The sequence below is a fragment of the Beta vulgaris genome, chromosome 8 (genome assembly GCF_026745355.1).
Source record: "Beta vulgaris subsp. vulgaris cultivar EL10 chromosome 8, EL10.2, whole genome shotgun sequence".
NCBI classification, from domain to species: domain Eukaryota; kingdom Viridiplantae; phylum Streptophyta; class Magnoliopsida; order Caryophyllales; family Amaranthaceae; genus Beta; species Beta vulgaris.
The window spans coordinates 58639287-58651468 of NC_079209.1; the positions used below are offsets into that span (position 1 = coordinate 58639287).

At 36.8% G+C, this 12182-nt stretch overlaps 2 protein-coding genes across 2 annotated transcripts; both read right to left on the minus strand.

Moving 5' to 3' along the window:
- Positions 1-427: 427 nt before the first annotated feature.
- Positions 428-6838, minus strand: LOC104902202 (hypothetical protein). The gene is made up of 5 exons (XM_010689901.4): positions 6413-6838; positions 6288-6325; positions 3865-4135; positions 2624-2907; positions 428-1130 (listed from the first exon to the last, which is right to left on the minus strand). Exons 1-5 carry the CDS (start codon positions 6755-6757, stop codon positions 701-703), a joined length of 1368 nt encoding a protein of 455 aa, XP_010688203.2. The 5' UTR covers positions 6758-6838; the 3' UTR covers positions 428-700.
- A 1382-nt stretch (positions 6839-8220) lies between these two features.
- On the minus strand, positions 8221-12000 carry LOC104902203 (uncharacterized). The gene is made up of 7 exons (XM_010689902.4): positions 11611-12000; positions 10508-10618; positions 10316-10414; positions 10086-10196; positions 9703-10006; positions 9183-9322; positions 8221-9097 (listed from the first exon to the last, which is right to left on the minus strand). The coding sequence occupies exons 1-7, from the start codon at positions 11749-11751 to the stop codon at positions 8555-8557; spliced, it is 1449 nt and encodes a 482-aa protein (XP_010688204.2). The 5' UTR covers positions 11752-12000; the 3' UTR covers positions 8221-8554.
- Between the last annotated feature and the right edge of the window lie 182 nt (positions 12001-12182).

Here is a 12182-nt window from a genome sequence, read left to right on the forward strand (position 1 = left end):
TGATGGAATCGTCTCCAGTGCAATACTTTGACGATCTAATGAAACAGTTGCTCGCTTCTGTAGTTCATGATGGAAAGCCAAGGTTCAGACACAGATAAAGATAGCTCTTCGCTCTGTGTTGCTTGATGGAGCCTTTTGATGGACTCGATATATCAAGTGTTGCAATCAGAATGAAGCGAAGATAGTATATGTCATTGATCAGGTTGACCCTGTATTTTCGACAATTTCTTTATTCGTCATTGTCCATCTGCAAGAAAAATAGAAAGGCATAAAGGGAGGAAAAATAGATCTTTCCAACTCCTCCTTTTACTCCCCATGCTTGGAATTTCCCATCCAAACTAGGGGAAATTCTAACCCTCCACTCTTTCTTTCTTGCACTCGTGATTCCCACATCCAAACACAGTATAAGCGGCAAAAACGCAAGAGCTATCGCTAAACCAAGCAATTTGTATAAAATAGTATATTCGATTTACAGTAGTCTTGTTCTTTGAGACACTATCAAAAGTAGCTATTACAATAAGGAGACCAGTACTCCTACAGGTAAATGAAAATGTCATTCTGCCATGTTTGGCTTCCAAATGATTGTTTCTATCACTACTTCTGTAAATTGCAGCAATATTTACACAAGCGTATATGGGACCGCCCATTTACTATTAACAACTTTGTCACACCCCATCTAATCATCATGTTATATCATTAGTCAATTGCTTATATACTGCGCAGCTTCTGCTGCAACTTGCGAGACCCAATCAGCAGCAGTTCCGAAGAACAGCTCCCAAAACCAAAGATCCAACGCAAGAACGGAGGAAAAGATAAGGAGCGCTAATGTTTGGTACCGGTTTAAAGGCCATCCCAAAATTTCAGCCATGGTCTTCAGAAATGGGAACGAATTGCTTTGTAAATCTCGTTTCCTTATAGTCCACGCAGTTACCCATTGAACTTCACTTGGAACCAAGTCAAATTCCTCCCTCAACCGCCTCCCTAAATCTGGCATATGCCCACCTCCATACAGTATGGCTATCTTATTGTGGCCTTCATCCATAGCCCTTTCAAGTGCATCTATTGCTGCCTTGTTTCTCTCACCAATGATAACTGATTTTTCCTCAACATCTGCTGTGTCTTGTGTGAACCTTCACATAGGAACATATATCAGGAATCAACAATTGGCACTCCATTTAAGAGCATACTTCATCATAAATATGAACAAGCAAATTGCACTTACACGTGGAATACTGGTAAACATCAAAGACTGGCCTCAAATTCTTAAACATCATGGAATCAAAATAAAATAAAATTATTTTAAGAAATCTTTGGGATTGTATTCAATGAAGTGCACCTCTCACTGCTATGCGAAACAATATCAAGACGATAGGTGCGGATGTAATGAACTGATGCAAGGGGGGCGGGGAAATTTAGATATGTTACTTTAAGGTAGCTTGAGGAATAAGTTAGAGGGTTAGAAGGAAAGAAACTCTACAGCTAGAATAGATTAGGGAGAGAGATATTATGTTGAATATTAATGAGAATTCTGGTGAGCTTTTAAGAGTTCATCTGGGAGAGAATCAAGCCTCTCAAAAGCTTGAATATCTTTACATTTTGCTATATTTTCAGTTTATCAATCAAATCTTCTTCTTCTTCCTATAATGCTATATCTCAATAATGCTTAAGCCTTAAGCTATGTTAATTCGTGGCAGTGGAGTTTATGCCACTGTATCTATTCCTTACTACTATAATGTAATTGTCTGAAGTGCAATGGCCTTCTTTTCATGGCTATATTCTGACACCTCTATCCTTCACAGTTTCCAATAAGAACTCTATCCTGTTTGTCCCTGAAAAATCTATGATAGAAGTGAATCCAATAACAGACCTAAATCTCGCAGGAACCTAACGAGAGAAACCCCGTCCTATCTGAATCCAAACAACCCAATTTAGACCAGAATTGAGTCATTCATCATCTATTGTAGTTATATTTTAGTTATAAACTATTTTTAATATAATTTTAAGCACAATACCTCAACTCTTCGGGTTCCAAGTGTATAAAGCTAACCACTTGGTCACTTGCAATCAGTGTAACATGTAGCGAGTCTTTAAATTCATAATTAATTGACAGGGTGCATGTGTACCATACGTACACTTAGACGTGGATCCGACAGGACCGCTACTAAGCTACAAGTTTCATAAGACATTAACAATCTGATTTTCGAAGAAGTCTACAAACAAAGAAGAAAAACTGAATAAAGCACAAACTATCAAACTTCATATTTTAGTGTGAGAAAATTAGAATGCCCAATATATGCAACAATTTGGCAGTGTACATGGCACTTCAATCAGACATCTTGTGATCTATGCATCCTCTGCTATAGACTCAATCTTGGAAGAGTTATTGGACCAGATAAGGTTCAGATCAGTATGTCACTAACTTACACACCCCTCAATATTAAAATTTTGAGGGGTCGAAGTGCACATGTTGACAGACTCCACTTGCACTCCCAAATTGACCACCTTCATATTCAGCAATTTATCATGATTCATTGCATGAAGAAAAAGAATCTCAAGAAAGCTTATTTCACCAGAATCCATGGAAAATAGTTGCATATATACAGAATCTCATGCCAATACTTACTCAGAGGTGAGGCGCTTTGCCAGGAAAACTTTCATTGCAGCACCAAAATCAAGCCTAGACAAAGCATCAAGCTCGGGGTATTCTGATACCTGGCCTCCAACATCAGTACACATACCTCCGATAATAAGAAGGCCCACAAGTGGCATTGGAAGTACACGGGATGCCCACAAAAGCTTGGATCTCCATGGGTCAAGATTTTCTGGAATTTCTGGTTGCATCAAGGCTTTTGTCGATTTGAGGGTCATATCTCTTGCAAATGTGAATATACTTTCACCTCTTTCCATCTGAAGGATGAAAAGATCAAGTAAAGACATGTCAGGTTTGAAGTCTCAAGTTCTGTTGTTTGCCAACTGCCAACATTCCACAAGCTCAATTATATTTTACTTCTAAAGCAGACGGCAAAATCTCATGGCTGAAAGTCTAGGTTATATTGTTGGAATACTGGTTTTGAAATCCTGTTTTGACTATTCTCAAGCACTGTATTCTCCTTTCGCTATTGATTGAAAGTTATTGAACTTGCACGTCCAAGAAATTGTAAAAAATACGTTTGCTATCGGTCGTGCAAACAAGGCAAGAGCTTCTTATAACACCACTCTAGGGTTGATTTTCAAGTTGCTAGATGGAGTAGTCATCAACTGATATTTACAAAAAGTAAATCTAGAATCATGAGATTTTATCTCATTAATTATTTTGATTTTCCAACAGTTATCTTTGGCATTGGATCTTATTTTTCAATTTTTTTGCTTCCTCATATATTTCTATCCCAAGTTGATGTGTAATAATAATCTTTTTATCGCTTGTCTTCACAAACACATAAGCTTCATATTAAGAAAAAAAAGTGTGTGAACTTCATCAATCTGAGAGCATACCACTGTAAGTACTTTGGCTAACCTTGGGCAACAAATCTAACATTACTTTTGAGCACCATGGGGCCTCGACAGACTGAGTTTTGTTTTGAAGGCAATGATTATATTACTACACATAAACTTGTTAATCTTCCTATGTTAAACTTGTTAGTTAGTTGACTTGAAACACTATAATTCTGACATGAATATATTTTAAATTAAATTTACATAGGAGATCACTTAACTAATCCCTATGTACACTGTTCACAAGCATTCTGTGGTCTCATCTTCAACACAACAAGAGATGGGAAGACAGACAAACAAAATAAAGTTACAATAAGAGCATCTTTCAGTGTTAGCTTAAAACCGACAAGAAATGAAGACAAGATATTGTACCTGTAATGACCTGAAGGTCTCAAAATCCAAGTCAGCATGGTACCAGTTCTCCGCCTGGTAATCAAGACAATCTAACTGGAAATCAAGCATAAGAATCCGAGCCATCTGTCTTTGAATAAATCCAAGAATGTTAAAGCCTCGAGAACGTGAAGATTTAAGCCTCCTTTTAGCCGCAGCATATCGACGATTTTCTAAACTCTCTCTGCTAGCCACCATCTCATAGAGGACACAGTCATAGGGCTCAAGTTCCTTCTGCAAATTTTCAAAATATCTGAACAGTCACAGACATCAGTTTTTGCAAAATTGAGGCCAGTTGCTAGCTAATTAACACAACCTTACATCAAAACACACCCTATAACGAAAAGGGAACCCCCTTCTCCACTTTATATTTCAGAATTGATATGATACGATCTAAGTATCCATGTAAGGGAAACATTGAAGAATCCCAAAGGCTAACACATCCATAGCACATTCTCTAACTCTTGTGTAAGGAAAACCTAAGAGCTTAGTATTATCAAGGAACCAAAACCTTCAGAGTTCCATAGAAAACTAAAATTAGTACCAAATAAAAGGATTTTTCGCCAATTGCAGCCCTTTAAAATCTCGAGTTTGTTAATTGCACCCCTTTCATCGAATCTCTTCAATTGTAGCCTTAAAAAAACCCAATCACTTTTAAGTTGCAGCCCAAATTCATTTTCAGCCCAATTTTGGACTGGATATGACGTCACTATCTAACCCTAGTTAAGTCCCAAGAGTCTGTTCTATCTCTACCCTCTTTCAATTCCCTCCAAAACCCTAAGTCATCTCTCTCCTCTGACCTCCATTTTCTCTCTCCTTTGACTTTCATTTTCTCTCTCCTCTATCTCCAGGACACTCCATTCTCTCTCCAGAGGAATCTGCTTCACCAAGTTAATGGTGAAACTCCCCACATGAATTTGACCATCCAAAAACAATGACCCCTAACCCAGTTAACCATTAAGTTTCTATTCTCAAAATTCCCCCATAAAACATGCGAATTCCAATTTCAGGAGGGAGGGGTTTAATGCCAAAATCCGTGTGCAATTTCAAATTAACAGTCATTAAAATAATTCTTTGCAACTGTAAACTTAATTAACAATTTCTTATTTTATGCTAATTGCAGGAATCAAAGTGCAAAAACAAGTTTTTATTTATGCCATTAAAGTATTACAAATGGAAAATAAAAGGCGCAATTTACTTGGGGCATATCATGGGTCCGGTTTTCGAAGTTGAAGATGCTTGGGTGGAGCTTCTCCCAAATTTTTCAGCCATTGTCACATAAGCTTCCAACTGCCAGCATAAAGAGGAGAGAAGAGAGAGGGGAGAGGAGAGAAAATGGAGGTTAAAGGAGAGAGAGAGGACTCAAGAGTTTTGGAGGTAAGTGAAAGAGGGTAGAGACAAAAAAGACCGTGGGGACTTAACTAGGGTTACGTCATATTTAGCCTGAAAATGAATTTGGCTGCAACTTAGAAGTGATTGGGTTTTTTAAGGCTGCAATCGAAGAGATTCGAATGAAAGGGATGCAATTAACAAACTCGAGACTTTAAAGGGTTGCAATTGGCGAAAAATCCCAAATAAAATAATAAGTTTACTACAGGAAGGAAACACAAGGTCCATAATTTGCAAACCACATATAAGCAATGAAAGCAAGTACATACATCAAATGCTCAAGCCTTTCACAGGTAGCAACAGTCAAAAGCTCGTAAAGAATACTTAAAAGTTAATTAGATAAACAAAATGATATTACAAATCAATAAGGGCATTTCATACAGGTGGCTGCAAAATGGGAAAACCTCAAAAGCAAGTTCACAAGACCTATTCCTGATGCTCTGTATCCTCATTTCACGAAGCTAGCGAAATAAGTATAATACCAGCTAATATAATCTAATTTTAGCCAATCATCACAATGAAACCTTTACACTAGACTCCCTAAAGCACTCACCGCAACATGAATAACAACCTACTCCATTAAATTATCCCATTACTTATCTTAACCTTCCACCGTCGATTCAATGCTATTAAGTAATCTCTCCATTTCAAAATCAGCGTCTTCTAAGTGGAAAAGGTTTAACTGTTACATTAGTATCCAAAGTTTACAAATGATATACATCGCCATTTCAAACTAACAAGTATAAACTTACATTCCATTTCTTAAGCTTGGGATGAAGTACAAACTTCAATTCAAAGATTGCAGTTTGCATAATTGCATAGCAAAACCTCCTCAGTTAATTAAATTCATGAGCAAAATCACACGGCTATGTTCTTTTGGACTGAAGTGAACTTGAAGTAAAACTGTGAGAGAAATTTGACCGAACTGAACAAAATTTCCATTAATTCAGTCCAAAAGGACAGCGCCTAAAAACTATATCAATTAACTCCATTTCCAAAACAAAATTAATTCTTACTCTTTATCTGCAATGTGAATAGTGGAAACTAAATCAACCTGCAAAATTCAATCCACCACAAAATCACACAACACAACAATCAATCCAACCGAAAAATCACAGCAGTAAAAAAGAAAGAAAATTACCTTCAGAAAAGGGCGTAAAAGAGACCAAGGGAACTTCTTGCGAAAACTAACAACAGCAGTTTGCAATTCACCATCAACACCATCAGAGCGTTTGCGAAACCTCATGAAATCAGCGATGGAGTTGTTCTGAAAGAATTGTTCCGGCGAATCATTTTCCGACAACGTTGACAACGGAGATTTGAAGGAGGAAGCTCGAGGAGGAGAGAGAAAGAGTGAGGAAGAAGATTTAGGGTTTCGACGAGAGAAATTGGAGAAATGAGGGAAAGAGAAAGAGTCAGATGTTGTGGATGAAGGAGAAGAAGTTGAAGGGAGTGGAGAGAAAATGGAGAGAGAGTGAGCCACCATTGTTGTTTACTTGTTTGAGGGGAGGATTTCTGTTACGTGACTCACTCTGGTTCTCGTTTTTTCTGTTTCATTCAATTTCTTCTTTTATTTCTTTCTTGTATTACAAAATATCTTCTTTTTTGGCCCTCAATGGAGACTTCATGGTAAAGGGTCCTGCCAAATCAAAATCTCTAGACGATTAACATAATCTAGTTTTGTGTGCAGACAGTTTGAGAGTAGGGATCGTGAGAGAAAACACTCTCCTAAAGTATCTCTAGTGGGAAAATGCCCGTCTACAATAGATCGGTAGCAATAAAACATTTATTAATGTATAATGTATTAATACTAGATCCTAGACAACTCAGTCAAATATTACAACTCTATTGTCGCGAAATTATGATGGTTGATGAGATCTAACGCTTCTGTAAACCTTTTTTACATCATTGATTGTAGTTACTCTTTCTTTTGAGGAAAAGTATTATAATTTTGAGCATATTTAGCTTATACTACTAGATTTCCCCTCAAAAAAAAAAAAAAAAAAGCTTATACTACTAGATTTAAGCATGCAATGTATGCTTCAAATTACAAAAACATGTAAAATAGTTAGAGTATATTAACATTAAGTTTTAGAAAAGTACAATGAAAAAAGGCATTTAAGATATTGTAAGTAGACGTCAAACTAAAGGTGATCATAAATTCCACTCAACTTTAATATATAAATATACTAAAAAAATTGCGATTAAGAAAAATAGAGGAATATTATATTAGTTAGTCACCTTTGTGAAAAAGCTGTATTTATTCTGAATCTATTTCTATCTAACAAATAAGGGGATGACATTATCTATTGCATCCTCAGTTCCCCACCCACCAATTTTCACTCTTGAACAATTCCAAGAGATGCATTGTATGCATAATATAAAGAACAAAATACAACAATAATGAATAACATGTGTGTAGTCCCTACTCCCCTTTGCTTCCTAATGTTTCAATATTCAAAAACATATGTTAGAAATCTTCCAAGATGTATTAAAATCCAATCAACAATACATAATTTCTCGACTATATAACATCTATTATCATTTAATTACGTTCAAAATATCAATGCACTATTACTTATCGCTTCTATATAGTTACGGAGGAAATAGTGGACAATCTCCTATGTGTCTTTGTCGTTGGTTTCACATTGGTGATTATATAGTTGTATCATGGTTACTCAATTTCCAGATAAATTTGTTAAGAATCAAGGTTGGCTTACTTCTTCCACGATTGTGATAAGAGTTCTGTTCTTTCCCCTTGCAAAATGGAATCCCCAATTTGTTTCATATAAACAACATTTCTCGACTTGATGTTTATATGAAACAAAGGGAGTAGCAAATTACCAGTTTATTCTTTGAAATTTTCTGGATCATGGACGCTCGGCTTGATGTCAAGATGATGGAATGCAATTCAAATTTGCTATTCCTGATATTCTGGTGGGAGTGGAATAGAACTAAAGAATCAATATATTTCTTTATTCATACAGAACTTGATTTATTACAACATTCATCAAATACTTTATATATCAATTTTACAATCAATTCTTGAACATTAGACCATAGAAAATAAATATCACCCCAAAGAAAAAGACAAAAAAATATGCCTTCCTTCACCTTAAAGAATAGAGGAGTCATGAACAACCTTAATACAAAAGAATTGAGAATGATGATTGATCAACACCAAGCCATAAGAAGATTTGATTGATTGATGACCCCTATGCCCTAACTATTGAAAACTAGAGCTTCTTAGCTATGGATAATCCCTTCTTCGTTGATCGAGATCTCACACTCCTTGTGACAAAGATCGAAGGCCTGCCTCTAAATCTTCTAAAGTGATCGTCAGCAATTCATCTGTGTCCAAACAATCAAAGCTAAGCCTAAGGTCTAAATTTTCTCGAGCATTAACCAACATCGGATCAATCAAACCTCCGTTCATCTCCTGCCTTTGCTTTACGGTGGTTTCTCTCTCTATTAGTGCTGCAATAACATCTAAGGTGCAGGAAGAATGTAGCCTAAACCCGTATAACAAGCTACTTTCGGTTAGGTTATTCATCTTTATATGGGTAATATTGGCTAGGTCCGTTGTATTGAAATCAACAAAATGGAAAAACTTTGTCACTCGTCTGCAAAATCCTTCATTGGAGCATATTACCCGTTTCATAGGCTCACTGTACCCAGCGAATATGACAACTATCTTCCCGTTGTCCATGACTGACATAATCTCCTCCAAAGCCTCCAACCCGTAATCCTTATCATCTGATTTCTGCATTGGTATAAGACGGTAGGCTTCATCCACGAAAAGAATCCCCCCTTCGGCTTCCTTAATCTGCTCAAAAAAGAAATTATTACCGGCTCAAAAGGAATTGACTAGCTGGGCGTGGGAAGAAGAACGAGAAGGATCAGAATAGTACCACTCTTCTAGTCTTTGGCCCCGTGTGACCAACGAACTCACCCACCAAATCTGTCCTCTGCACTTCCGTCACCTTTTCAGTGGGTAAAATTCCCACCATATGGAGTAATTTTCCAAGTATTCTGGCCACCATAGTTTTGCCTGTCAAGCAATGATAATCAATCATTCAATTGCATATGACTATTAATCATATGATGTGCTCTCCTCTAGACATGGAAGACGAGAATAAAGCCAAAGTCCAATTAAAAACTATAATAACCATGTGCTTGGCATAATAATGGATACTTCTTTACAGAAAATCTATACTTAAATTGCACAGCAATTCTGGCCTTAAAGAAATATGTCTCTCTAAATTTCATAATCTATTCCTATATCTATCATAAAGCTAATCATGGTTTCGAATTTATCTTTTTTTTTACTCTATGGTGCATTGGTTGTAAGATCAACATTACAGTGGCAGTAATCAACCAATAGTAGCAAGTATTACTAGCTACCAAGAATGACAAATCCTAAGTGAATACCTGTTCCCGGATTGCCAAGGAATGCCATGTGTGGTGGTCTTCGAGCACCCACCTTTAATCCAAGAGCTCTACGCCTTTCATCAAGAAGCATCCCCCTAGCCCATTTCCTCAACTGCAACTTAAGGTCATGTAAGCCCACAATGTTTGACAAATCACGCTCAAGTTCGTCCATCTTAGCTTTTGTCTGACTACAAGCTTCAAGGGCTCTGCGCTTCCTCTGCTCCTCGAGATACTGATTCAATAACTGCCGCAATTTCTCACCCCCAGGACCTGGTGATAAATGATTCAGAGGGGTCATACCATCCTACATGTCCAAAACATTACATAATTGTTAAATTTTAGCCAACAGAAAAATATGCAAAGCATGTCCTCCATTAACTCACATCATCTTTGGCACTGCAATCAGCATTATACTCCAGCAAGGTGTTCACGGTCGAGCAGTCATCTGATCGAAGTGAATGCCAAACAGCGAGATGCAAGGGTGTCATTCCATTCTGCACAGACACAAGAAAAAGTTCTAACAACCATAGATTGGACAAGTTCATCTGTATAATACTATTACTTATTTTATATGCACCATGAGAAACAAGGGACTGAAAAGAACGAAAATTACATTGGCTTTTGCCTCTATATATGCACCATGAGAAAGAAGCAGCTTAGCAGCATCATTGCAGCCATTCTTTGCGGCCATGTGTAATGGAGTCTCCCCATACTGCAAATACACGCTTTTATGTCAAAACAGAAAAAGTTTAATGTCACTGCAATCTTAGCACTTCTAGACAAGTCATCAAAGTCCAACTCATACCATATTCTTGGCTTCCAGCTCAACCTTCTCTACACCCTTCCAATCAAGCAGAACTTTAACAATCTCAACATTGTTGTAACCAGCAGCAACATGAAGAGGAGTTTGTACCATCTATTATCGTTAAAAAAGCAAGTCAATAATCACACCCACTTGATTGATCATAACATGAACTAATCACATTTCACTTCCGCTAGACTAGAGAACCAAAATAATCCATCTGCTTCTAAAGTACATCCATCTTTATCATGCTCAAGGCGGATTACCAAGAGGGAGAAAACATTTCTACAACCTTGGTCTCATTTTAATATGCCAAATTTGCCTCAATTTTGTCAGCTATGATATGATGCTTCTCCTAATTCTATGAGTAATGATACTAAGGCATTCACGATCACAGTAAACGGTCGCGATTAGTTAATCTCATCTATTGAATAGGCCAATGGCCTAATTGTGTAAGATGGTGCAACTAATCTATTAGTCTCTATTATGTAGTATGATACAGACAGCATTTCTCTAGTAACCGACATCCCAAAAGCATACTTTGGTTTCATGGATTAGCCTAAGCTCCAAATACAACTCAAATTTTCCACATAAAGCCATGATTCACAGAAAGAACATCATATGCACAAGACTAAAAAAATCTTTAACAGGACACCCTAATTTCAGAACAAAATTTTCCCTCCTTTTCCCTATTTTGTCAATATGACTCAGTTCCTCCTCAGATCCAAATCAAATTAACAAAAATTGAACAATTTAACTACTAAATGTGCTATAAACCCATAGAAAAATAAAACACAGATCCAAACTTTTTTTCACATTCTACAAAAACCCATCCCACAAATCACATCAAGAATTAAAATTTAACATACAAAACTCCTAATACGATCAAAGAAAACAACTAAAAACTAACACCCACAAAAACCCAAAATCCCAATTCTAATTTACAACCAAGAAAACAACAAACATCAACACCCAAAAAAAAAAAAAACCCATTTCACATTTTTCACCCACAATCAAAACCCATTTCACATTTTTTTCAACAATAATTAAAACCCAATTCAGCAAAAATCAAAAACCAATCAAGAGAGAGAAAGAAGAGAACATACAACAGGATTACGTTCATTAAGAAGAGAAGGATTTTCTTTGAGCAATCTTTGAAACCCAATAAAATCACCCGACTGTGCAAACCCATGAATAGTTATGGGTTTCAAAGATCTTGGGCGTGGATGATCCATGGCAGGCGCCATTTTTCTTTTTCTAATATTGTTATTACTATTAATGTGATCAATTTTTTTGATTGTTAGAAACAAAAATTGCCTTTTTTTGAGGTTTTTCTCTCTCTCCGAGTTTCAGAGAGGAGAGAGAAAAATAGGAAGAAGAAGAAGGAGGAAGAAGAAGGTGTTTTGGGTTTCTAAGAATTTTCTTGTCGGAGTCATTCGCGGTCACTGCGAAAGGTGACTCCTTTTATCGGGAGGTCCAAATGCATCAACGCGCTACCTAGCTAGCTGGTTACAATTTGCATTTTCTTTTGGTTTTGTTTCTACTTGGTAAGTGGTTTTTGTGAAACTTTGTGTTGCGTGGAAATCAAGGAATTAGTCTTGATCAAGATTGATCAAGATCAAGGCAATTAGTCTTTCGATCGATCCGATAAGTGGTCGTTTGGTTGAATATAGGGAGT

Excerpts from the sequence above, each read along its gene's own strand:
- LOC104902203 (XM_010689902.4), bottom strand. The coding sequence starts at position 11,751 with ATGGCGCCTGCCATGGATCATCCACGCCCAAGATCTTTGAAACCCATA. Across the intron at positions 10,415-10,507 it reads AGCTGGAAGCCAAGAATATG|TATGGGGAGACTCCATTACA; the intron begins GTATGAGTTGGA and ends GTGTATTTGCAG. Across the intron at positions 9,323-9,702 it reads CCTTGGCAATCCGGGAACAG|GCAAAACTATGGTGGCCAGA; the intron begins GTATTCACTTAG and ends ATTGCTTGACAG.
- LOC104902202 (XM_010689901.4), bottom strand. The coding sequence starts at position 6,757 with ATGGTGGCTCACTCTCTCTCCATTTTCTCTCCACTCCCTTCAACTTCT. Across the intron at positions 4,136-6,287 it reads ATTCACATTGCAGATAAAGA|ATATTTTGAAAATTTGCAGA; the intron begins GTAAGAATTAAT and ends GTGACTGTTCAG. Across the intron at positions 1,131-2,623 it reads GCAAAGCGCCTCACCTCTGA|GTTCACACAAGACACAGCAG; the intron begins GTAAGTATTGGC and ends TCCTATGTGAAG.